The 23,866-nt window shown below is 40.8% G+C and overlaps 6 protein-coding genes across 7 annotated transcripts; 1 reads left to right on the top strand and 5 right to left on the bottom strand.

Moving 5' to 3' along the window:
- Window positions 1–50: 50 nt before the first annotated feature.
- foxi3b (forkhead box I3b) lies at window positions 51–2,246 on the bottom strand. The gene is made up of 2 exons (XM_034121227.1): window positions 1,446–2,246; window positions 51–1,296 (listed from the first exon to the last, which is right to left on the bottom strand). Exons 1-2 carry the CDS (start codon window positions 2,041–2,043, stop codon window positions 749–751), a joined length of 1,146 nt encoding a protein of 381 aa, XP_033977118.1. The 5' UTR covers window positions 2,044–2,246; the 3' UTR covers window positions 51–748.
- Window positions 2,247–3,150: 904 nt separating this feature from the next.
- On the top strand, window positions 3,151–4,267 carry syce3 (synaptonemal complex central element protein 3). Its single transcript, XM_034121353.1, has 3 exons — window positions 3,151–3,246; window positions 3,627–3,735; window positions 3,831–4,267. The coding sequence occupies exons 2-3, from the start codon at window positions 3,627–3,629 to the stop codon at window positions 3,980–3,982; spliced, it is 261 nt and encodes an 86-aa protein (XP_033977244.1). The 5' UTR covers window positions 3,151–3,246; the 3' UTR covers window positions 3,983–4,267.
- A 1,622-nt stretch (window positions 4,268–5,889) lies between these two features.
- Window positions 5,890–9,967, bottom strand: lcp2b (lymphocyte cytosolic protein 2b). Of its 2 annotated transcripts, none has more exons than XM_034121351.1 (14): window positions 9,841–9,967; window positions 9,508–9,570; window positions 9,371–9,417; window positions 9,234–9,296; window positions 9,120–9,148; window positions 8,988–9,031; window positions 8,600–8,777; window positions 7,902–8,003; window positions 7,740–7,805; window positions 7,555–7,639; window positions 7,100–7,175; window positions 6,718–6,801; window positions 6,398–6,547; window positions 5,890–6,240 (listed from the first exon to the last, which is right to left on the bottom strand). In XM_034121351.1, the coding sequence occupies exons 1-14, from the start codon at window positions 9,916–9,918 to the stop codon at window positions 6,115–6,117; spliced, it is 1,191 nt and encodes a 396-aa protein (XP_033977242.1). In that variant the 5' UTR covers window positions 9,919–9,967; the 3' UTR covers window positions 5,890–6,114. The 2 variants fall into 2 exon arrangements, with proteins under 2 accessions (XP_033977242.1, XP_033977243.1); XM_034121352.1 differs by having other exon boundaries at window positions 6,132–6,278.
- Window positions 9,968–13,125: 3,158 nt separating this feature from the next.
- On the bottom strand, window positions 13,126–14,911 carry LOC117475215 (protein Wnt-8a-like). Its single transcript, XM_034121381.1, has 6 exons — window positions 14,850–14,911; window positions 14,717–14,750; window positions 14,500–14,629; window positions 14,083–14,208; window positions 13,858–14,000; window positions 13,126–13,776 (listed from the first exon to the last, which is right to left on the bottom strand). The coding sequence occupies exons 1-6, from the start codon at window positions 14,909–14,911 to the stop codon at window positions 13,219–13,221; spliced, it is 1,053 nt and encodes a 350-aa protein (XP_033977272.1). The 3' UTR covers window positions 13,126–13,218.
- Window positions 14,912–15,313: 402 nt separating this feature from the next.
- LOC117475227 (protein Wnt-8a-like) lies at window positions 15,314–17,834 on the bottom strand. Its single transcript, XM_034121392.1, has 6 exons — window positions 17,773–17,834; window positions 17,634–17,667; window positions 17,344–17,482; window positions 16,871–16,996; window positions 16,618–16,760; window positions 15,314–16,024 (listed from the first exon to the last, which is right to left on the bottom strand). The coding sequence occupies exons 1-6, from the start codon at window positions 17,832–17,834 to the stop codon at window positions 15,458–15,460; spliced, it is 1,071 nt and encodes a 356-aa protein (XP_033977283.1). The 3' UTR covers window positions 15,314–15,457.
- A 3,511-nt stretch (window positions 17,835–21,345) lies between these two features.
- tmsb2 (thymosin beta 2) lies at window positions 21,346–23,332 on the bottom strand. The gene is made up of 3 exons (XM_034121337.1): window positions 23,166–23,332; window positions 22,088–22,192; window positions 21,346–21,817 (listed from the first exon to the last, which is right to left on the bottom strand). Exons 2-3 carry the CDS (start codon window positions 22,185–22,187, stop codon window positions 21,780–21,782), a joined length of 138 nt encoding a protein of 45 aa, XP_033977228.1. The 5' UTR covers window positions 22,188–22,192; window positions 23,166–23,332; the 3' UTR covers window positions 21,346–21,779.
- Between the last annotated feature and the right edge of the window lie 534 nt (window positions 23,333–23,866).

Genomic DNA, 23,866 nt, shown 5'->3' with positions numbered 1-23,866 from the left:
CATTTGAATAAAATATCATCCTTCATGAACATAAAATGAGAAATAAAGTGTAGAGTGTATTCCTTTTATTCATATCAAAAACACAACATAGATAGCATACCATACATTAGGAATGATTTTTTTTTACAATAACCAACAAACCAACAATACAAATGCATAACATTACATAACACATTGACATATTTACAAGATAAAATTACATTTTCAGACTCCAGGACTCTAACTTCATCAGATGTTAAGCTTTACTACTAGGCCTACGAAAAAAACATGAAAGAAATTCTACCTTTAGTTAATTCCTACACAGACTTAGTAGACAATGGTGTAATTCAACTACTACTCTAAATGTGCTGCCTGAGCGCTGTATGGGTGATACCATCAAAGAATCTCAGATAGCAGTGTGGAATGGCCTGATGTCAGCAGATAGGATCCAGGATCTGTTAGTAATGAGTCAGATCTGATAGAGACTTGCTTTACTTCGAATAAAAGCTGACTGAGGATCTGATAGAGAGGCTGACTGCGGTTTTAAGGGAGGGACACTTCTAGTGCATTGCTACTGACTCAGCTGTTTCTGTGGGAATCAAAGCCTTTTTACTCTGATGTCACACGCTATAGTGATCTTCAACTGCCTCAGTCAGCGCAAACTCCGTGTTTTTCACAACCGAAAAAACTGAAGTGACCAGACAGGTAACACTTCCTGTGGAAAGTCTTTACCAGAAACCAACCCCCCACCCCCCCCTTTAATGTCTTATTAAACTTCTGTGCCCTCACGATGATAAATGATTCCTGTCGAGCCAAGTGTTGGGTAGAAATGCCCACTGGACGCACTGTACTGGCTGAGGATGGGGCTGGTGTAGCCTAGGGAAGAGTTGGTGGGTGAAGAGGAGAGCACAGTGGGAGCTGATACTTGGGGTCCCCACTCTTGTCCGCCTGAGTTGGGGGAATAGTTGCTAAAGGTTCCAGGTCTATGAGGCCCATCTAGGTTGATCTGCAGTGGCCGACTTAACCCATCACCCCCCACTTCATTAGCTACTGTCACTCCAGACATCTCGGATAAGAAGCTGCTGAGGCAAGGAGCGGGGCCCGACGATGAAGGGGAGGGGATCCGGTCTGCCGTGGGAGACATGTTGAGGGCAGTTGAGTGTTTGGGGCTTCCCCTTTCGCTGTCTCCTGACTCCGGAGCCCCTGAGCCATCTCCACCGGAGAGGGAATCAGACTTCCTCTTCCTTTTGCGGCGGAAGTTTCCATTGTCGAACATCTTCTCACAGTTTGGGTCGAGTGTCCAGTAGTTGCCCTTGCCTGTGATGTAAGAATGCAGAATTAGTGAGGTTCAATTTGAATTAAAAAAAAGCTTTATACAACACACCAATAAAACACGATGGTACATACAACATATGCCCTTGTTGGGGTGAAATTTAAAAATAAGGAAATCAAAAAGCAAATATTACCTGGATCATCCTCATCTCTTGGTACTTTTTTGAAGCAGTCGTTGAGTGACAGGTTGTGTCGGATTGAATTCTGCCATCCAGCTTTACTTTTATTGTAGAAGGGGAAATTGTCAGCCACGTACTGATAAATCTGGCTCAATGTCAGTCTCCTGTCAGGTGCTCCGTGGATAGCCATGGCGATGAGAGCGGAGTACGAGTAGGGAGGTCTGACCAGCTTCATCAGGTCTTCTTGTGACGGGAGAGAGAACCAGCTCAGCTCCCCTCCTGGGCCCCCAGCTCCAGCAGGACCCAGGTAGGGCCTCTGCATGCCGTAGTGCTGGGGGACAAAGGGGGGGCCTGGGTTACCAGGTGGGCCCGTTGTAGCCAAGTACGGCGGTGTGTTGATCCCGGTGCCGTTGAACCAGAGGTAAGGGTTTGGGGTGGAGGTGTAGTCGCTCATGTCGTAGGAAGTCGGAGCGGTGCGCTGAGGACTCGGCAGTGAGGGAGGGGGGTAGTAACAGTCACTGTACATGCTGAGCTCAGGGGGCTCCTGACCCAGGCTGGGGAACTGCGGGCCACACCGAGGTGGAGACTGGCCCTGGGTCTCAAATGAAGACATGTGAAATGTATTCTCACCTCTTTAAATCTCCTTTTGCCTTTCTCCTTTCTGTGACAATGTTCTTTGTGGAGAGGTATTGTCAGCTCCCGAAGTCCTTTTCTTCGTTGGCAGGTATTTGAATGTGAGTTGATCCAAATGATGGTGTCTACACTTCGAAGTCGTATGCTCTTCTCCACTCTCTTCTTGTCTGTTGGCCCCTCCTCACCTGCCTTACCTGCTTTATCTGTTTCCCTGCCTCATGTGATTGGTTCTTTTCTCAGGTGAGATCTTTATCCTGTTTCCTCCCACTTTTTTTTCATACTGTCAGCTTGTTCAGTCCCTCCAGGTTTTTTTTTAACCTCAATTAAATATTTTTCCACTCAAGCTGCTACTGCAACATTGATTAAGTTCACTCCTCTGTAACTTTTTGATGATAATGATGAAAATGTAAATTGACTTCAAAGTTTTGAATTTAAATTCTACATTTTAATAAGCATTTCTTGAGTAAACAGAGTAGTTATTATGAAGATAAACTACGATCCCGAAGACAATTTTGTGACTATGTTCTTGTTCTATATAGATAGTATTTAATTATATATTATAAAGTATTTGTATTAACTGTAAAGATTGACCACACTCCAAAAAAAGGAAAATTGTGATGTAGCATAAGAGCAATAGCCTCTTGCTCCCAGGTTAAGATGTAGAATTATAGGTAAGTAGACCATGAAAGCATAAACTATTACTAGTAACTAGTAACAGTGTTAGAATATCTGTAGTGATATATAGTTTAATTTTGAATACATAGTATTTTGATATCATTTAAATGAATACGAAATGCTAGGGGACATTGCCCATATCCTTTCGTAATCTAGAATTTCACAAATTAAATGATCACTTTTTACAATTGGCCACAGTGTTTGTGTTTTCATTACATGGCATGTTATCATTATATCATGATGTTGCGTTTTTTTTTTCATTATCTTCATTAGCAATAAACATATAAAAATAAAACATATAAACATATATATATATATATATATATATACAAATATATATAAAGTTAAACAATTACAGAAAGGACATTGTCTTACATTATCCTGAAAATCGTAGGAATTTACGTCATCATGTTTTAAAATGAGAAGGCCACTACGTCGGTTTTTTTTGGGTTAGCGCGAGACCTTTGTTTTTAGTTCAAACCAACTTGCCGAAGAACAGCACTCAATCGTAAGTTGTTGCATTTATACTAGTTAGTACATCTTCAACCCATACACTGATAGAATAAAACTTAAGCTGATATTTGAAAGTGTTTGTGTTGCAAACCTAACTTAAGATCTTAAGAACCTACGATGCTAACTTGACCTTACTAACTGGACCGCAGTGAGCTAGCTAGCTCTAAACATATTAGCTACCATAAACAAACATTAGCTACGATTAGCAAACATTAGCTAGCATGAACTAAAATTAGGCTTTTCAGCCAGGACAAGCTAGCGTCAGCAACAGCTTGCTGGTGTTAGCTAAAATCCGTTTTATTTGCGGAGGTAGTGTATTGTTACTGTTTAACAAACCGACAGCTGATACAGTTCGTATGCCGGTTTATTATTCAGATGGCCGATTCATCTGCGCTCCCCGAGCTTCCACAAGAAAGCATCAACGACGCCTTGCAGGTGAACAAGGATTTGGAGAGAGTTATAGAAGCCGTGGAAGATATATCCTGTAAGTTACTTTGTCCGTTTACAGACACAGTAATTGATCGTTTGTTGTGGAGCTGTGTTAGCTAACATACATGTACTTTTTCTGTGCACCTATAGTGCAGTTGACCTGGATGGGTTATGACATGGTGGCACTGCGGACCAGTCCCGAGCTGGGGACTTCTATGCAGAAACTGGAAGAAGCATATAATAAATGCAGAGCTATTATCTGTGGAGACCGACAAGAGCCCGAGTCAGAAAGTAGCATTTGACCTGAGCCCACCACCATAGCACCTACTCAGATGTTATTTAGAGTTTTTAGTTGACAAGATTACACTGAGACTAAGTGGAACGCTTGTAAAAGTCGTTTTTATACGTTGCTATGGAGAATGTGTATTTGGACCGATGGTTCTGCCTTTTTGTCTTTAAAACAGTATTTCGTATTCACTAATGCCCATACTGAGCTCTTTGAGTGTGTTTTTATTGTTGCATGGTCTGCACAATTTGCATGTTTTGGTGGTGATGGAGTGTTCTGTTTCTCCTGAGTTGAACAATAAAAAAAGAAAAAGAAAATAAGTTCTCCTGTGTTTATTTTAATAGACAATAGTCAGACATGCCTGGCACCTACTTTTGTATTGTATTGCTTTCATTATAGCTTCTATTTTAGTTGCGATGTAACACCAGCAATAAGAATTACATTTGAAATGTGTAAGATCTTGTGTATGGTATGTATTAATCCCATACACATTAAATTAATACCATACTGACAAATCTTGTTTCGTTGTTATTCAATTGTTTTTCAGATGGATAACGCAGACACAAACCCAGAGCAAGCTCCCTCAACTGCCTGCATCGATCTGGTAAACATACTGAAAGGGCTGGACTCCTTATCTTACTGCATAGATCAACTGGCATGTAAGTGACAGTTTTCCCTCAATCTGCTCCTTTCACACAAAATAATAATTGAGTCTTGCTGACGGCAAGTACGATGACCTTGATGATCGATTTGCAAATATGCAAAGCGCTTCATGTAACTGTTATCCTAGATCTGAAATGTGATAGCAAGAATTGGATTATTGCACTCCAACTGCTGCTCAAATTTGCCTTGCTTTGCTTGTGAATGTCAGAGGTGCAAAGTTACACAATTTTACATGACGTCTGTCAGATCGCGCTCTGCTGATGTGTAGATATGAGTAACGGATGGAATTCACACATATGGTTGTCTATTATGCTATTTGATGATAGGCATGATGTTTGAGTTTATCTTTTTTGCAAAGAGTAAAGGCAGTCAAAGTTCTCTGCTTACTGTGTTATTAGGGACATATATTCTTACTTGAATACCTTTAATGCCTGCAAACAAGTGTCAGAGGTTGTGTTTCTTTGAATAAAAACATTGTTCTGGCTTTAAAGCAAGAAATGAATACACCAGTTTGTACTAAAGAAAAGGAATTATGAAAGATAACCTGTTACTTTAGAGAGCTGGTGCCCATTTTAAAATAGAAAACCTACTTAACCTAAAAAGCAGAATTATTTTGACCAACCATTAAATGCTCATTTCTTAGTTTGTCTGTGATGTTTCACCCAGAAATAGCTTTGATTGTTCCAGCTGTGAGTTGCTCCTCTATTTTCATTGTCAATCGTACAATAATTCTGCTTACCAACACATCACTCAGATATCTACCTAATTTAGTATGCACACTCTGCATGCATTTTAGTTTAGTGTGATTGCGAAACATAATCAAAACCTGGTAATGATTCGCATGCTGAAAATATGTGATATGTCAAGCAATTTAAAGTTTACTGCTAGTCACTCCTGAGGAGTAATGTATCTTTGTGTCGGTACAGTGAGTACTGACTAATAATACGATGACAAAATAGAAAGGAATGTATGCTATTTTATCTCTCAGGTTTCTCCCTTTTATGTTCTTCCATCCTTGGTGTAGAACTTTCTGTTGAAACGTGACTTTTGGACTATCTAAGAACTGTGTTGACCCGAGGCTCTTCTTCTAAAACAAGGTATTTGTTGTCCTCCTGCAGTGCAGACCCAGCTGAGGCAATGTGATCTGATCGTTTGTGTTGGCCACCCTGACAAGATGCCTCCTCTGAGAATCCACGAGGCGCTGAAGCAGCAGCCCCCAGCATGACAACTTGAAACATGAAGAACAGAGGTAATGCTGTGTGTCTGGGAAAACATGGTTTAATAAAATATACAAACCACCAGCCATGTTGTAATATTCCCTTTTTCCCCGTTCTGCTTAGTCAAAATGCAAAACAAGTTACAAAAGAGGAATTGCATAACAATGACCTTGGTGGTTGTGAAAATGGTGACATTTGTTTTGGGTTGTTGATTCATCACATTAGCATACAGAAACCAAAGTAAACAGCCCCATTAGGTTGGTGGTGGTCAGAGTCCCGCAGGGTGCAGCAGACAGCACTGGTTCTGTGCTTCAGAGCTCCGGGCTGTGGCATCAATGAGCAGCAGAGGGGTGTGTGTGTGATGGATAATCATCTCCTTCACCCCGGGGAAACTCTACAGCACAGCAGCACACAAGAAAAGATGACAGGGACCTAATGACGCAGCGCAACACAAGTCAGCATCCAACACACCCCGAGGCGTGCCACAAGATGGGGAAACTTTTCAGACTGGCATTTTCCCTCTCATTCTAACAAAATCATACTCCGTTTACCTTGGTGGTTTTGAGGCCGGTGCCCAGGGAGTAGGAGTTGCCTTGGTTACGGATCATAATGTTGTAAACCTTGCCTTGTTTCAGCAGCATCAGGGTGTAAGGCTGCTCAAGTGCGCCCTGTGAGCTGTCCCTCACCACAAACGCTCCGTCCTACTAACACAAATGTGGACAAATGCACTCAGGCGTATACTTTCAGTCAGTTTAACATGATTTTGCAAATAACATTCTGTAACATTTCGATTGCCTTGTGTGTGTCTGTGTCTGTGTGTGTGTGTGCTCAAGAAAGAGGAGGATGAGATATGTGAGAGGCAGCCCCTGACCTTGTTCATCTCTCTGAGAGCAGCTTTAGCTTCACGTCTGGTCACCTGCCCTCCATACCAACTGGGATCCAAACCCTCAATGCACTATACAAAGACAGTCATAGTAAGGGCTTTATAAATCATTTCCTCTTCTTTCTCTTTTTGTAGTGACAAACATGTGTTGGACATTATTGTTGTTGAAGCACAAATGTAACAGATATTTCCATGTACCCAAGCTTTTGAATTAAATGCAAGTCTGTAGAGTTCAGCAGACATAAGGGTTGCACCGGTGTGTTCCTTTTTACAACAGCGCCATCTGCTGGTCGAGTTCCCAAAGTACTGTGGTGTTCTAAAGCTTGGACAGTAGAACATGGCTCATTTGTGATTCCACTTTGATTCTCACCTTTGTTGGTTCTTGAATTGATTTAACCGGAGCAGGCTGTGTGGGCGCTGAAGGAACTTGAGAGCGTTTACTTATTCTGGGAGGGGAGAGGTTCAATGGAACATCAATGAGAAAACCATAATAGCTCATTACCCAGAGCATACACTTTTAGTTGACCCCTTACAATACAATTCATTCAAGGGACCCCTCATGTATGCCCGTGTGGATAATTTGATGCAGCCGTTTTTTACACGTATATGTCAATTATGTTTAACAACACAAGATCAATGTATTAAAAAGATTATTAGACATGTATACAAATATGTGCGCCATTAACACGTAATACCTATACAACAAGGCAACTGACATCAATCAGAATAAAGCCCAAATTCGGATTGGGCTGTTTAAAGTCATTCACTATTAGTTAAATTATACTTTGTGTCATGATGATTGAAATGAATGAATCTGAAAACTACCTGTTGAACACATCTGTAGCTCTGGGGATTCTGGGTTTTGGGATCCTGCCTGTCAATGAGTCGGGAGCCTTGACAGCACTGCCCTCTAGTGGACATGAGTGATAGTGCAACACAGACAAGTTGTAGTATTGTCACACGATGACCACATGTTGCTGTTTAACTTTTACACAGTAATCAGTACATACTTGATTTTGCAACGTCGGTCTGGGAGGGCTTCTTGCTCCTGTCCACAGGTAGATTGGGTTGGGGGGCTGGGGTTCAGAAAAGGGAGACATATTTTTACAGAATGCTTGGAGCATCATAATCAATATGTCCGGTGATCGTGGAGTTTTTAAATGTACACTTACGTAGCGCATTGACAGGTCTTTGAGGAATATGGCTGTTGCTTGTGGTCCGAGGGTATGCAGCCTTTGACTTCCTTTCAGCAGGGATCGGCTCTGGAACAGCATCTGCTCGCATGCAGTCATGGAAGAATTACTCTTTATTTTTTAGCAATAGTGTTCAAAGTGCAAAATCATTCTCGAGTAAAACGTTTTCATATATCAAGGTACCAAAGCATTAAACATGTCCCATTTAAAAATAACCTTTAATATATTTTTGTATTATATTTCTGCATTAGTGTGTTCATTTTAATTGCGTATATACTGCTGGGTAGTTTAATCTATAATTGTATATATATATATATATATATATATATATATATATATATATTTTCATCTTTCGATGTAATCACAATCTGTAAAGTTTTAGTTTTAGAAAAAAGTACCCATTTTGACTGAGATGTATACAGTGTGCACAATATAATGAAAATACTCAACTAAAGGATACATACCTACAAATTCTACCTATACAGTAAGAGCAATACTTAAGAAAATTAACTTTGTCACATTCAACCACTCACTAATCACACGTTTTTACTTTAAAAGTAAATACAATTTGAAACCAATTTGACTTTAAAAGCCGAAAATCTCAAAGCTAGCTCGATATGTTTTCACGTCTGATGCCTTTCTTTGTGTACAGTGCTTGTCAGGATGCTTTCTGTTACCTGTGTTGTGACTGTGCTGCACTCTGGGAGGTGGGGGGGGCTTCAGTGTGTCTACAGAGGGCGGCGCCTCGTAGCTCTCCTCGTACGTGTCGTCTGCGTCTTGAGGCTCACTCAGAGCACAGATGTAGCCGTCCTCTTCCTGGACACCGCCTCCATTGTCAGGATCACTGTCATTGTCCTGACCCCGGGCCCAGACATGTAGTGAGCACATGTGCACTTCAGATCACTGAACACTGCTCTGTGTACTTTAACTTGTTACAGTAGCTGTTGGTAAATGTATCACTTAACAAGGGTTAGAGGAGAGAAGGACACAATGAAGACCCTGACGTTTTTATCATTTTAAAGTGGCTGAACTTATAAACTAATGATCTCATAGCTTGTTACTCACAAACTCATTGGAGTCCCAAACTTCTTCCTGTTGTGCAGGTAAGACTGAAGATAAGGAAAAAAGTATAGCATCAAGCATGATATTGGTCTACCTTTATGATGTCTGTGGAATAGGTGAATCCATGTTATTTACCTTGCTTTGGGTACTTTTGTGCTTTTGATCTGCGCCAAAAATAAATAAATATGAAAGTTATGTTTTTCAGTTTCACATTCAGCAAAAGTTATAAACTCAAATCTGTTTTCTTACTTTTGACCAAAAGCCCTCTTCTGTTCCCCCTTGTTGATGTCACTCTGGATCTTAGATATTATTCTATGAAGATACAAAACCATTTTTTATTTCATGGTTTGGTGTCCCATCAAGTTATATTTTGAAGTCTGACTCACGGGACATAAAGGCTGGGGAACACTTGGAGCTCACACGATGCCATTTGCTGTATGATATAGGATAGATGTATAACAGAATTAGTATTTCAGAATAGTAAAACAAGTGTAAAGGCCTCCAGAGATATAGACATACTTACCAAGAAATGTGCTCCAGTTATGCTGCTCCTCATCACTAATTTGTCACAACCAGATAACTTGAGCTGATACGAAATAACACACATGTTTTAAATTGTCTTTGAATGTCAGATGTATAAGTTTAGTGTTATAGCATTTCAATATATAGGAATAATGAAAGAAATATAACTGTAAACATTGAACTATGTTATACATTACTCAAGCCACTTGCATTGTTTTATAGTGTTTACCTAGCTTACATTAATCTGATACATTCCTTCCCATATCACATACAAGAAACGGCACTTCTTATTGAAAATACTAAAACACTTGTGTTGCTGCTTGTTGATACTCACCTTCCTCATGTAGTCAGCGAGACTCTGCTGGTTCCATCCCATCACGTCCACTTTAGAGGGCACATTGTTACAGCTCATCCTCGTCCCTTTTATTAATCACATCCACTTACAAAATAAACACTTTAATCACAACCAGAGCTTCATGTGTTGCAGCGGCTTCACAAACTGGTTTCATTTAAAGTCTTGAACAAACTCCACCTACCTATAAAAGGAAATTCGAAAATGACCTCTCTTCCAGTAAATTGCTTTTGTTATGTCTTTAGACTTTCTGTCTTTTGTGTAAAAGTAGCTCTCCGTGGTTTGAAAGCACTCAAACGTATCGCTATGCACACACTGCAGCGTGTCTCGCTCTAAACTTAGAGCCTGCTGGTTTCCTTTCACACACCTAAGTACGCCACCACAAGTTTGCAGCGTATCATTTTAGTTTCTTCTAACTAATGTGTCTGATTTTTCACATGAACATCAATGTGAGATGCAGATTCTGTAAACATTTTGAAATATGGTGAGATCTAAACAGCCTCTGTTGTAGTTTCTGTTCACATGTTCTTCTAGCTTCCTTTAAAGGCACGGATTCAACTGCTAAGAGGTATTAGCAGAGTCCTGTTGTATCCCAGCCACAGGCCTCATGGTATCTCACACCCAGGTGAGAGAGGAGGGCAGCAGAGAGAGGGGATGATCAATCACGCTCAGACCCCCAGGCTTGTCTGGGTGAATACATGAGTCCTCCTGGGGGGTCCCTGCGGGAGATCACCTCCCCTGTTTTCCTCCTCTGTCCTGATTGGGAGACATACCACCCCCAATGAAAGACATGCCACTGTGGAGGAGGCATGTAACGGGGTGTAACTATAAAGCAAGCGGGCAAAACCTTCAGATGTATTTGTCATATGCACAATAGCAAAGTGTTATCAAGGAAAACCTTAGATGTTAGACTCTTCCAACAATGCAACATACTTAACATACAAACTCAAATACATGAGTGCAAAGTAAGACAAATATATACATAAAAGATAGAATAAGATCAAAAAGAATGTAAAACTGCATACTGCACTGCTGTAATAATATATACATATATGTTGATATGTGAAATGAACAGATGTACAAAGGAACAGTGCATTAGAAACTCACCTCTGGCTGGCAGAGAACTCCCTGCTCCATAGCCTCTCTTTGGTTAACTGGACTTCACACTGTACATTTTAAATGTATATTTAATTTAATATTCCATTCTTTGCACATGTAATGTAAATAATATCCTGCTTGATATTGGGTTAACTGAAGATTGGCCCTTCAATAGTGTTGTTATTATGTTGTCAGATGGTTTATAGATTTGTTTTATCTTCAGTCTATTTTATGTCATCTATTTTCTAAACTCTCGAATGCCGGTTTATTTCTATTTTGAGATGTTTATATTTTATAATTGCTTATCTCTACTCTTTTCATTTCTAATTATGTGCAATGCCTTGTTTTTTTGTATGTTGCTGCAATGAAACATTTCCTAATTTGGCATCAATAAAGTACTTCTTATCTTATGCTGCTCCTTGTTTTCATATTGTAGGATGAATCACTGACCCTAGAAAGGACACAGTTTAGGGAGTTTACCAGTAGTTTGTAAATCACTATCGAGCAACAGCAATCGTATGGGAACAACATGGAAGCAATAATGTCCTCAGCGGAGAGCAGAGAGGAGAGGCGGGTCAGTGAGGGCCTCCAGTGGGGCGAAACCTTCATTAACGCACAGCAGGGCATCATGGGAAATACAGGACATCCCCAAAGCAAAACAGACAAATGGGAAGGATGGGAGGGAGTGTTTTGGTCTGGGAGCGTGTTACTTTCCCTCTGGTAGTTTCTGTCCATATGCTTCAATTACTTTTTGCCCTAAAAAGGTATATTTGCAATTATGCTACGTTTATTGTATCAGTGCCTACGGGCTTATTCGTCTAATTATCACAAACTGTGTACTTTCTGACTCCAATGAGAGTTCATGGAGAGATCCATATAAGGGATTTGGCAATATAGGATTGGATCAGGATTTGCAATATAAACCCAATAAATTATTAGTATTGCATTTCAAATATCAGATCTGTGGCGATTTGCTTTCAAATTTGAGTCCGATTTATAAATAAAATACTGGAATTATGTAATAACAGACTTGCATAATGTTGCTTTTAAAAAAAAAAGTATTAATCGTTTAACCAGTGGGACCTTATGATTTATGATTGTGCTATACGAGATTTGTTTTTCGTTTGATTAAAAGGTGTGTCCTAACTGATTCAGGAAAGAATATTGAATTCTCAACTAAATGTAGTGTTTCCAGTATGTTTGAGTGCCATTTAAAGCATATTATCAGGATAACAACGGGAGTCACACTACCTTTTTTCAGGATAATCTTAAAATGAAATATTCATATCATCTCAGCCTAACCCTAACTGACACCAGTTGATCAACTGTATAATGCAATGATAATCCTGTAACTTCTCACTTATCTCCTCATTTACTGCCTGAAACAGCCTCGTCCCCCTCTCTTGTCCCCCAGGCATGGACCCCCCTCCCATGCAGGTAATATCCATGCCATCACTCACTGAGCTGACACAGTGGCAGATTTATGACATATCCAGCTGGGAGGAAGATTTTTGGAGATGCAGGGGGTAGAGGACAGGAGGAGGTGGATGAATGGCTCTTCAGACACAGATAGGCCAGGGGGCGGAGACCAGGCTTCTCTTAGAACTAATTACTTGCAAATTAAAGGATTATATATGATTGTTTTCAATGTGGGATTGATTCAGAATTGCAGTGCAATATCTGGAACCCAATTTGCTTAAACAGTAAAGTTGGGTCACATTTGCTGTTACACTGTCCTCTCTTTGATGCATTGTGATACATTTGCATTGCCTGTGGGATGTTACAAAAGACTAGTACAGGCTGTAGTGTCCCGGATTATCAACCCCAAAAGTAATTTCTAGTGGTGGAAATGCTTCCTCTAATTTCTCTTACAAAGCATTGCTGCTCTTTGAGTGAAATCAATACACGTTGACATCAAAGTGGCAGTGGATCAACATCTTGGCTATAGGTGCGAGCTGCACCATGTTATCCATGTAATCCTCGGCTGAGTGTATTCGCCGCATTCTTATTCTAATAGACACTTGTGTGCCCTCACTTAAAATCCAATGACCCTGGGATGTATTAGGTGAAACATTCTAATGTTTATTGACCGAAATGAAACCACATTCAGAGGTATTTTAAACTTTTTTATTTTATTTTAAGAAAATATTTATAAATAGACATGTACGTTTTTATACAAGGATACAAAAAAGTGCAAAGAGACATTTAACATGCTCATGGGCCATTTTTTTTTAACAGATTTTACCACGAGGCCATTTTTTTTCACTTGGGTCCACGGTACCTCCGTCTATAGCCGTGCCCATCAGCCGCTTCCCTCCTGGCGCACACGTGTTTGACTATCACCTGAGAACAGTCCTCGCAGTTCACCGTGCAGCACCATTGGAATTTGCAGTTGCAGCTGCTTACTACCTCCGTGCGCCTCTCCTCCACCTTCAGGCCGCATTCATGACACAACCTGCGGCAGCTGCGCCTCTCCCACTGGGTCAGCCCCTCTCCGTGCTGCAGGCACTCCCGGCCCTCGGTGCCGTACAGTCCCACGCTGGTGTTCCTCCTGCAGTAGTCCGGGGAGTCCTCCAGGTAGATGAGCTCAGTCTGGGCCACGCTGCCGGACGCGTCCACGATGGCTCCTCGGTTGTCCGCGCTGTTGCCAGCACGCATGCGCTTCTTGTTGATGTCCAGTTTCTGCGCTTGGCTGTGCTTCAACTTCAGGTAGTTGCCGATGTCTCTGAGATCTGACAGCTGCGTCCAGCAGGTTTGGACACTGCAGCTCTCAGACATGCCGTGACATCTACACATGCGCCTCATCGTTGCCTTCACGGCCTGTTGGAAACATGGGAAAGTTACAAACCACTCATAATGATTTAATTTCAGATACATGTTTGTTGTGGGAGAAGCACTCACCAGGCGCCCAGCCGCGTTGTTGTGCAGGTTGACTGCAGCCCTGGAGTCCTGACCTGTCTCCTGCGCGTCCACGTACTGTTTGGAAATCCTCTCTCCGAAATCCACGTTATCACTACAGCCACCCCACAGCCAGCCACTACCACCTGCACACAACATAACAATTATATATAATTCGTTTTGTGTGCATGTCATAATAAAACAATGATATTTTGGTGCAAACCTTACCAATTTTACCGTTCTTGGAGACATCACAGCCGCAGTTTTCGAGGTCTCCCAGACTACAGTTCCTGGTCAGAGTGTACATGACCCCCGCTGCGCTGATGGCATGGACGAAAGAGGTCTCTCTGGTGGCTGGAAATAGGATAACGTGAGCATTGCGTAATCAATAATAATACAAACAATACTTGGTCACTATAACTTTTTATATTAAAACAATCGATTGGGCTTATGCATGATAAGGCATAATTAAAACCAATGCAACTTGTGTAACTATAAGACCAACATTCGTATTTATTTATGGGCCCCTACATATTTCTTCAATAATTGTGTAACTCTTAACACATACGCCTGTACGTTTTTTTCGTTTAGAGTCCTACACACAACTTGTATTTTACAGGAATTGCATTTACAATCTCGACCTACCTCGTCTCAGTCCTTTAAACTGAGTTGCGCTTTCGGGGCAGTTCCATCTGTCCCACGCAAACTGGTGTCTGCACTCCTCAATCCCACTCATTGCGCCCTCCTGCACGCTTCTTGAATAGGTGAGATATGTCTGCAGAAGAGGCAACATCAATTATATTTAGCCTGATTCACATTTTTGAAATGTTATCCTAAACTTAGTGTTATCTTTTGTATTTACCTTGGGTCCCGTCATAAGAAAGTTACTCGCCACCCTGAGAACAAGATAGAGGATAAACAATTAGATCAATAAAGCCTATCTTTGGTCTTCACAAATTAAAACGATGCAGGCAAAGTAGAAAAACGTTTCTTACCAAGCATGTCCCGGACACATTTTGTATAAAAGAGTCAGGAGCCAAAATAATAAGTGCACCATTTTCTCCTGCACCTTTCAGCCCTCAAAGTAGAAACCTCGTTATTTTGGCCCTGTGTGCTGCCACTTTCTCTCTTAAATGAATGGATACCAAATGGGACTCTTGTTCTTTGTCCCCCAGGTCCGAGGAAGCTGATTGGATGACGAGTTAAGGAAACGCCTATATGCGCATTTCAAAGGATGGCATTAGGAGACAGTTTATTTTCTTGCCCAAGGCTGTTTGACACCAGGGCACCAATATACAAAATACTGCCAGTGACAAATCGGATTGAGACATGCGTATTGTAGAAAAATATTTATTATAATTTCAATTAAGAATACATATAAAATACAAGACAATTTACAGACGCAACAAACCAGTTATCCCTGAAACCCAACACAAACGAGTGAGCATGAATGGAGAGTTTTGTCAGAATCAAATCAAAAGAACAAGTGCATTAAAAGGTGTCAGTTGATATGTCAAGTTGAAAAAAGTTACATTCTTGTAATACTGAATAATGTTTGTTAATGTCCATAATAGAAATAGAGATCCAATGCAACAAATAGTAGTCAGTGGCGTTGCGCACGGTTCCTGCGCTTGGCTTTATTATGTGGCTTCCTGCCACCTTGTTTACGCGCGCAGTAATATTTCGTAACAACTTGCGTACATTTGTCACACTTGACCGTGCAGCACCAGTGGAATTTGCAGTTGCAGCTGCTGACTACCTCAATGCGCTTCTCCACCACTTTGAGGCCGCATTCATAGCACAGCCTGCGGCAGCTCTTTCTCTCCCACAGGGACATGTTCTTGTTTCCCTTCAGACATTCCCGCCCCTCGAGGCCCTGGAATCCCAGGCTCCGGTTCTTGACGCAGTAATCCGGGGAATCCTCCAGGTAGACGAGTTCAGTGCGAGCGATGCTCCTAAAAGCTAGTGCAATGGCTGCTCTGTTGTCCGCGCTGTTCCCAGACCTTGTCGGCTTCTTGTCCATCTCCAGCTTCTTTGCGTGTTCGTACTTCATCTTCAGGTAGTTACCCACCGCTCTGAAGTCGGCCAGCTGCATCCAGCAGGTTTGGATGCTGCAGCTCCCGGACACCCCGTGGCACTTACAGGCTCTCCTCATGGTAGCTTTGATTGCCTGCAAAGAGAGGGACCGTGTTAGTTGGTTATTTATTCACAACACATGTACTACTTTCTCCTCCTTGGATTGCATCCCACGCGTAAATGTCCCCAAAAAACATAAATGTTCCTCCCCTGGCCTCAGTGTATTGCACATATTGGAATTCAGATAGTCCATAAATAGTGGTATTGTATAATAAAGTACATTTACTAGTAAGTAGTAGCTACTACTACTAACTTACTTGCACTACTTTTCTACTACAACAAATGCTACTTTATTCTTAACTCCACTACATTTATATAACGAATTGAGTTACTATTTACTTCACAGATAGAGATTATTAACGAATACAGGTCATAAATAAACGATATGTTTTTCGGTTGAGATATTCATCTGCAGTAGGCCTATATGAAGTTATTAAAATGAGTTCCACATATATGAATCTGGAATGCCTAGGCTATTACGCACAAAAGGTACTTTTTCATTTACTTGCGAGGACTTTTTCAATGTAGAATTGCTACTTTTACTCAGGTTAAAAGTCAGAACACTTCTTCCACTGTCCATAACAAGTGATAATAAAATCTAGTGAGTAAAGAAAAATCATATCTTACCAGTCGGCCTGCCTCGTTGTTATGCAGGTTGATTGCTGCGCGTGAGTCCTGTCCACCTTCCAGCGCGTCCACGAACTGTTTTGAGATCTTCTCTCCAAACGCCACGTTATCACTGCAGCCTCCCCAAATCCAGCCTCTACCACCTGGTGAATCAAATACACACATTGTTATTCAGTTATCATAATGATAAAACAAATATGACGTAATTCATCTAATGGTAGCCTAAATAGATTATGCATAAAATAGATATTACCTGTTTGTCCAATTCTGGAGTCATCACAGCCGCAGTTGTCAAAGTCTCCCATACTGCAGTTCTTGGTGAGCGTGTACATCACTCCGGCAGCGCTGATGCCATGGACGAAAGACGTTTGTCTTGTTGCTATAACAAGTGAAATTAGTCGATTAGTTTTTATTCCAATTGGGAACGATAAATGAGCAATGGCTGCAGTTTACTACTGTGCGTAAAATGTGCGTAAACCGTGCGTAAAGGCATATTGTTGTGCGTGGGTGCAATACTGTTGCGCATGTATGGTGTTTCATCGCTGTGGTCCCAGTAATTAATTTATACTTTGGGTTTGTTTCTCTTCTCAATGGAGGTCAGACAACATCAGCCCCTCGTGTTGAATAATTCACTTTGTGCAAAAGAACAATTGTTGGAGTTGAACTCTCCACCACTCCACTTATGCAAGTCATGCAAGGATATGAATATGGACCTACATGTCTTACCACTGCGGAGGCCGTTGTGTGTAGATAATTGGAGCGTGTTTTCTGGGCAGTTCCAGCGCTCCCACGCGAACTGGTGTTTACACTCGTGTATTCCACTCTGTGCGCCCACTTGCACACTACCGGCATATGTCAGAAAAGCCTAGGGAGAGAAAAATAAAATGTAAAGTTAGTTATTGTTGCATTCAATCATTCAGAATAGGTTTTTAATTAAAAAAAACTAACATATTTGCATTTTCGGGAGTGTTTTGACGCAAAAACGTGCTCAGAAAGTTGCATCAACATGTATTTACCTTAGGTCCAGTCATGAGGAAATTATTCACCGTCCTATAGAAAGAAAACAAGAAAGCCATGTTAGTCCCTTGCCACCAGTAATCACATATTACACTGTATTATGTTATAAACGTATTAATCCAAAAGTAGGTCACATACCAAGCAAGATGAGCATGACAGCACATGGATAGAACCATGGCTAGGAAATAAAAAGGTCCCATAACAGCTGTATTCCAAACGGAGAATTTTTTTAGTTGTTAATCCCAGATGTTATTGCCGAGAGAGAGGAGAGGCAATTGATGATTTAGCTCAATCCACGCTGATGATATTTATATGGTCCGGCCCCTTGACAGATCTTTCCTGCAGGTAACGGTCGACTGTGAAAATGCTTCCACGACGACATTGATTGCCCATTCCTTTTGACAAATAGGAGCCTTCGGTGCATAAGTGCCCTTCAAAGAAGTCAGCCCCCCCCCCTCCCCGCTCTCTCCCCTATTCATTCACCTGTCGTTCTCAGGCTCTAATCCCTAAACACTTTTCATGACGAGTGGACGCATATCCAGTATGATTGGCCACATTGAACCAAATATTAATAATATAGTTAATTGATTATATGTTTACAATAATATAAGTCAAGTGGAGGATATTGAAATGATGCGAGAAGACGAATAGTCGAAAAATATGTAAGATCACTGTATAACTATCTTGACACATAAACCATTGGAATTCAAGGATTTATTGTTTGTTTTTTTAATAGAGGCTGACTGTTGCACTGAGGCCTGCCATATTTCATAATCAACTTTGTTAGACATTAAGACATGAAATATGTCTCCAGTTATACGTTAAGGAAAAACAGGACAAAATGCCGTCCTGAGGCTTAAATGTGTACTTGGAAACGTTTGGGAAATGGCACCAGTTCCCCAGGGAGAAAGACTGCGACTACAAAGTCATAAAGTCTTTCAGGAGCTGATGGTATATAGTCATGTAAATACTCCCTCACACATCGGCGACATTGGCATCGTCCTGATAATAGGATAATAGATGTTTTCCTGGAAAACAACTCGGTGTGAAAACAGTCTGGAATTTACAAGAGTATAAACAAATAACAGCTTTAATGTCCTCCTAACCATAAAATTGTAAATTATTGCATGGCACATCTTTTTTGTTGTTGCTGATTTGTAGTTTTAAATTTAAAGATAGATGAAGTTGATCATTCATTAATTAAATCTGGGATTATCCAGTCTCATTGGATTTCATTTACCTGATCATCCTTGATAGTCAAAAGTCATCATACCAGTTTCTGTCATTTCATACTCGTACCGTGATTTAATGCGAGACGAGTTATTGATTAACATTACAGTTGTTACATGTAATCGCTTATACTTGTCAAATCCCCTCTAAACCACTCAAAATCCCCTAAAACAACAATACACTCTGCGCATCGGGCAATATGCAGAGGGCTGGGCGAGCTCCTCCGCACAATAGCGAGGAGGTGTAGGTGAGGATAATCCCTACTAATTAGATATGGCCCACATTCATACTGCAATAAGACTGAAACCTCGAGCCCCTCATCACCTGGTTGGGAAATAATACCGAGCGATACAAAATCAATCTGTGATGCTTCATAATGTGTCCCTAACCGAAGGCTCATTTAGGGTTTTGAATGGGTTAATAACCTGCAAACAATAGTAATCTATCCAGATGGGCGTGTTGCAGCGTGGGTGCGAGATGTCTCTTAAACACCGAAACTTTCAAGGACAAATCACGCGGATTAAGTGTCATTAAAATACATATATTTAATGAATGTGCTATTAATACATTACTAATCCGACGTTTTGGCAGCTGTCAAATGTACAATTTGGTAACTATATTAATACAATGTATTCAACGGTGTTTACTATTAATTATATATTACAAACAAAACAATACTATTAGAATAATAGCACTTTAAGAGCTCCCTATTCATTTCGGAATGTATTTCAACGCATCTTTGTGTATTCCAGCTCAAGAGGGAGACGGAAGGGTCAGGACCTTTTTAAGTTACGCCATGCTTGGAATAACATCAAGTAAAAATGCGCACTAATTAAATTGTTCTGACAGACATTTCAGACACATTAGGCCTTCAACAGAGTGTTGACGGGAGATTTACGGCAGTGCAAGGTGAGAGAAATCGAGCAATAAAGGCTCAGGAGGTGACGGGCTTCACAGGCCGAGGGAGGGTGGCAGGACTGCTGACGCCAGCCAGAGACTTCAGTCAGGGCACAGATCGGGCTGTAGATTAACATTGTAGCAGGAGGGTGTTATGGGAAACCAAAAAAAATAGAAAATAGAAGATTACATAAAATGAAATACACCTATTTATATTTACATATTAAGTTAAGAAACAATGTGCATGTTCTACTACAATACATTTCAACACAATGTGTATACAAATATATACAGGGGTGTATAAGTAATGTACACCAGATATTTGATACAAATATACATTGTAGCCTACAGTAATAATCCTAAATGTTATTGCACAGTTTAATAATGGCACAGGTTATACTGAGATTGGGTATTGTTGGTACAGTTTGAGATGGTGAAAGCTGTTGATTGGTGAAGTAAATCCAATAGTTTGTTGACTGAATGAAATATCTTTCGTTCTGCAGTGTAATTCCTATTCAGATTTAATGATTGATATATTATCTTACATAGCCCTTTCCAAACATCCATGCAGAGTGGTATTTTTACACTGCTGCGTTTGTTTACTATGGTGTCCGTCTCCATGACAATATTGTTGTCACCAATCCCCTCCTTCCTCTCTTTTTAATCAACCATAATCCAGCCTATCAGAGGAATGCAGCTATACTGCTAGCTAACAAGCTAGCTCCTCCTAGCTACACCATCCAGCAGCACTGCTTTTGGAGTGTCTTTATGATCTTGCTGTAAAACACTGAATGATAACAAGTAGGGCTGGAACTCATGTCATCTTTCATATACATTTCATCTAAATGTGTTTTTATTAATTCATCATTTGCACATTCATCATTTGGTCGATATCAAATATTTAAAAAATAGCCCCAGAGTCTAGGGTGAGGTCTTCAAATACTTTTCTTGGTACATTCAAAAGTCTAAAACATGTTAAATGTATTGTCATAGAAGGGTAAGGCAACACAAAAAACACATTTGAGAAGGCAGAATGATTAAGCTTTTAGTTAGCTGATTATCAGAATGTTTGGAGGTTTATTTTGTCCATTAATCAACTTCTAGTAAGATAGCTTGACATGTCCCCAGGCTGGCTGCCTTATTGTTGCCAGTTAAAAAGAGAGGATATAAGGAGTTCTGTTTAAATAATTTATTCATTAGAGTTTTGCAGTTAATTTATTTTGTTTATTTAATGTTCTGTACAAATGCATACGAGTGTGTGTTTAGCCTAGGAGGCGATTATTAGGATTATTCTTATTATTAGTATAGCCAACACTTATTCTTAAATTATTAACAGTACAATATGTTTTGCCCCTTTTTGTACAAAGAACTCAAAGTAATGTAGTTGTGAAATGTCATTACTTTAATATGGCTCTGTATATACTCACATAGAAGGTGTGAATCATAATTGTATACTTAAATATACAGTACTGACCAAACCGTAATCTAGATAACTTATTTTTATTAGTGTATTTATTCCATGTCTGAGCACTCATGGGTGTGTGTGTTACACAGACATAAAGGAGACAGCAATAGGCACAGGACTGACTGGTTTCACGTCTTCATATTTATTTCATAAATAAAAGTAAAAAGTTGAATAAGAAAACATCCCACATGATTCGACTCCGATTGCTCCCATCTTTAGACACCCCCCCCCCCCCCCTCCCCTTTCCCTCCCACTAGCATGGATGCCTGCCTCTCTCTCTGTGCTACATCACTACACCACTCCCCAGTTTGGCAATATTGGAGACATGTTAGCTATAGGCTAACAGTGCAAGACAGGCACCCAAGCTAACATTTTTCCACCCATGTGGTAAGAGAACCCCCAATGAGGGGATGCCTTAAACACTTTACGGCACCCCGCGATGCTCAAAAGCAACCTTTTCTGAAGACAAAGCAAGAGATTGAAATACTGTGATGATAAAAAAAAAGTGCTTTTTGCTGTGGCATCTCAGCATCTTTTCTTCATGTGCTCGAAGTCAAGGTGTGGCATCGCCTTTCCTCTCTTGCTCGATGGCTGGAGGATGAAAAAAGAAGATAGTTTAGGTCAGCAGGCTTGTGTTTAGTGAATATGTAACAGGGAGAGTGCTGCGTTTTGATTAGCTGTATATGAATGATGTGCTGATGCTGCAGCAAATTGTTTTTCTTCCGCTCTGCTTGCTAAGCGTTTAGTCTTCTGACAGCAGTGAAAGTGATGAGTAGCTACTGCCAGGAAAATTGTTGCAGGGGGAACAAGGCTTGTGCCCAGAAACACACACCCCCACAGACACACACAAGGGGCACTCACTCTCTTTGGTGGGCAGAGGGTTTTTCTCTTGTGTTTCTGTCTTCTTCAGCTTTGCCTTGTCGAAACGGGCAATCTCCGTCATATCAGGCTTGTCAGACATATTGGCTGTGAAAGAGGAGATAGAAAAAAACAAACACCTGAGCACACAGATTTCCCCCGTTCCTGTCAGTCATCATACTGACAATGCAGCAGCACATTGTATTAGATCTATTCTGTAATGTAAGAGCAATTACAAGTCATCACAATAGCTGTCAAAAATCTAAATGCCTTTGTCTGATGTTGAAGATAATGTTCTGTAACTGACTGAGCAGCACGTGTCGTAGCCACACCTTTCTGTGCAGACATGGCTGCCAGTGAGCGGGGGCAGCCTAGCACATGCTCTCTCTTGATATTCCACAATACCTTTTTGGCGAACATGGGTCCTTTTTTGTTTGACCTAGCTGTCTGTTCCTTTCTTTGTCTTTGTTTTCCTCCTCTCAGAGCCAGATGTCTTTGTTCTCTTTCCTCCACATCCTCTCTTTCTCTCTTCCTCTCTCACTCTCACCCCTGCAGCGTGGTGGATTCAGGCAATCCTCCACTGCAGTCATATTCCTGACCTAGCCGCAGGTCTGACTAATCTATTTCCCACAGTCTGCTCAGAATCTGCTGCTGAAATGTGACACATTAGCCTGCAGCCATTTGCAAACCTAGCTACTGTAAAATCACTAGTCTGTATTCAGAAGAGGAGGCCTAATACAATCCCTTTGACATAGAAAAAGACATACTGGAATCAAGGCCACGATTTGAATTATTTCTTGAAACAATCTTTTCTGGATTACCCTCTAGCAACACATTGTTTCTTAATCTTACCAACAGCCGCAACAGTCCTAATCTCACTGTTCTTCAATTCAATCAGTAAACCTAACGATTCAAACATTATCTCTATTGTTCCCTCGTCATCCTCCAACACATCACATCATTTCCAACAGCCCCTGCTCATCCAGCCACACCCCAGTCCTTTGTTTGTCTCTAAAACAGAAGCAGAAAAAGACACAGACACATTGAGAAACACACTGAAGCAGGGATGATTCGTTCTCACCGGTGTTTGTCAGAAGTGGGCTAGAAATCCACCAGTGGAGGGATAGAGGCAGCAGAGATGGAGAGAAGGGAGAGCGATGCGGAAGCTGACTCAATCTGCCGGTGTGTGCACGCCTGCCTGCATCAAGGGTGTGGGTTTAAGAGGGAGGGAAGGAAGGAGGGAGGGAGAGGGAGAGATGGTGGAGAGAGAGTGACTGAGAGCTTGGTCAGCCTTCCTCCTCGTCACCATGTCCTCTAGGGAAAAGACAAGAGGAGACCAACCACTGATAGGGAACAGCTGTGGATGCTTATCTGGGATAGATTATGATACATTATTTATGTATTACATTGTGTGTATTATGGATTTTATGATACAGTTCCCAGAGTAGGTCAGGGACACACTGTGATGGTGGAAAGAGGATTTGCTGCTACCAGTGTGTACTCTGAATACTTCTATACTATTCATGTCATGCTGAGCGTGATGAGTATTTATAAGATTGCAAGTCATGCTATAAAATGAACCAGTGTCGCATAGTATTTATAGCTGAAGCTAGTTTGCAAGACCTGTCCATAGATAGTCCTTGTTTAAATACACAAAGATCCAGACCAAACAACATTAAAAAAGCACAAAACACTTATATCATATATTACATTTGCCATACAACTCTGGTTAATCATAATGGTGCATGTGCTCTTACAATTCTTGTATACAACATAATTATA

This window comes from Trematomus bernacchii, unplaced genomic scaffold, assembly GCF_902827165.1.
Source record: "Trematomus bernacchii unplaced genomic scaffold, fTreBer1.1, whole genome shotgun sequence".
NCBI lineage: Eukaryota > Metazoa > Chordata > Actinopteri > Perciformes > Nototheniidae > Trematomus > Trematomus bernacchii.
This window is presented reverse-complemented; position numbering and strand designations above follow the sequence as displayed.

Excerpts from the sequence above, each read along its gene's own strand:
- LOC117475227 (XM_034121392.1), bottom strand. The coding sequence starts at position 17,834 with ATGGGACCTTTTTATTTCCTAGCCATGGTTCTATCCATGTGCTGTCAT. Across the intron at positions 16,761-16,870 it reads CTCCAGAATTGGACAAACAG|GTGGTAGAGGCTGGATTTGG; the intron begins GTAATATCTATT and ends TTGATTCACCAG. Across the intron at positions 16,025-16,617 it reads ACAACGAGGCAGGCCGACTG|GCAATCAAAGCTACCATGAG; the intron begins GTAAGATATGAT and ends CTCTCTTTGCAG.
- tmsb2 (XM_034121337.1), bottom strand. The coding sequence starts at position 22,187 with ATGTCTGACAAGCCTGATATGACGGAGATTGCCCGTTTCGACAAGGCA. Across the intron at positions 21,818-22,087 it reads CCCTCTGCCCACCAAAGAGA|CCATCGAGCAAGAGAGGAAA; the intron begins GTGAGTGCCCCT and ends TTCATCCTCCAG.
- syce3 (XM_034121353.1), top strand. The coding sequence starts at position 3,627 with ATGGCCGATTCATCTGCGCTCCCCGAGCTTCCACAAGAAAGCATCAAC. Across the intron at positions 3,736-3,830 it reads AGCCGTGGAAGATATATCCT|TGCAGTTGACCTGGATGGGT; the intron begins GTAAGTTACTTT and ends GTGCACCTATAG.
- foxi3b (XM_034121227.1), bottom strand. The coding sequence starts at position 2,043 with ATGTCTTCATTTGAGACCCAGGGCCAGTCTCCACCTCGGTGTGGCCCG. Across the intron at positions 1,297-1,445 it reads AAGAGATGAGGATGATCCAG|GCAAGGGCAACTACTGGACA; the intron begins GTAATATTTGCT and ends CTTACATCACAG.
- LOC117475215 (XM_034121381.1), bottom strand. The coding sequence starts at position 14,911 with ATGGTGCACTTATTATTTTGGCTCCTGACTCTTTTATACAAAATGTGT. Across the intron at positions 14,630-14,716 it reads TTCTTATGACGGGACCCAAG|ACATATCTCACCTATTCAAG; the intron begins GTAAATACAAAA and ends CCTCTTCTGCAG. Across the intron at positions 13,777-13,857 it reads ACAACGCGGCTGGGCGCCTG|GCCGTGAAGGCAACGATGAG; the intron begins GTGAGTGCTTCT and ends TGTTTCCAACAG.
- lcp2b (XM_034121351.1), bottom strand. The coding sequence starts at position 9,918 with ATGAGCTGTAACAATGTGCCCTCTAAAGTGGACGTGATGGGATGGAAC. Across the intron at positions 8,778-8,987 it reads TTTGGGACTCCAATGAGTTT|GACAATGACAGTGATCCTGA; the intron begins GTGAGTAACAAG and ends GCCCGGGGTCAG. Across the intron at positions 7,806-7,901 it reads AAGACCTGTCAATGCGCTAC|CCCCCCAACCCAATCTACCT; the intron begins GTAAGTGTACAT and ends TCTGAACCCCAG.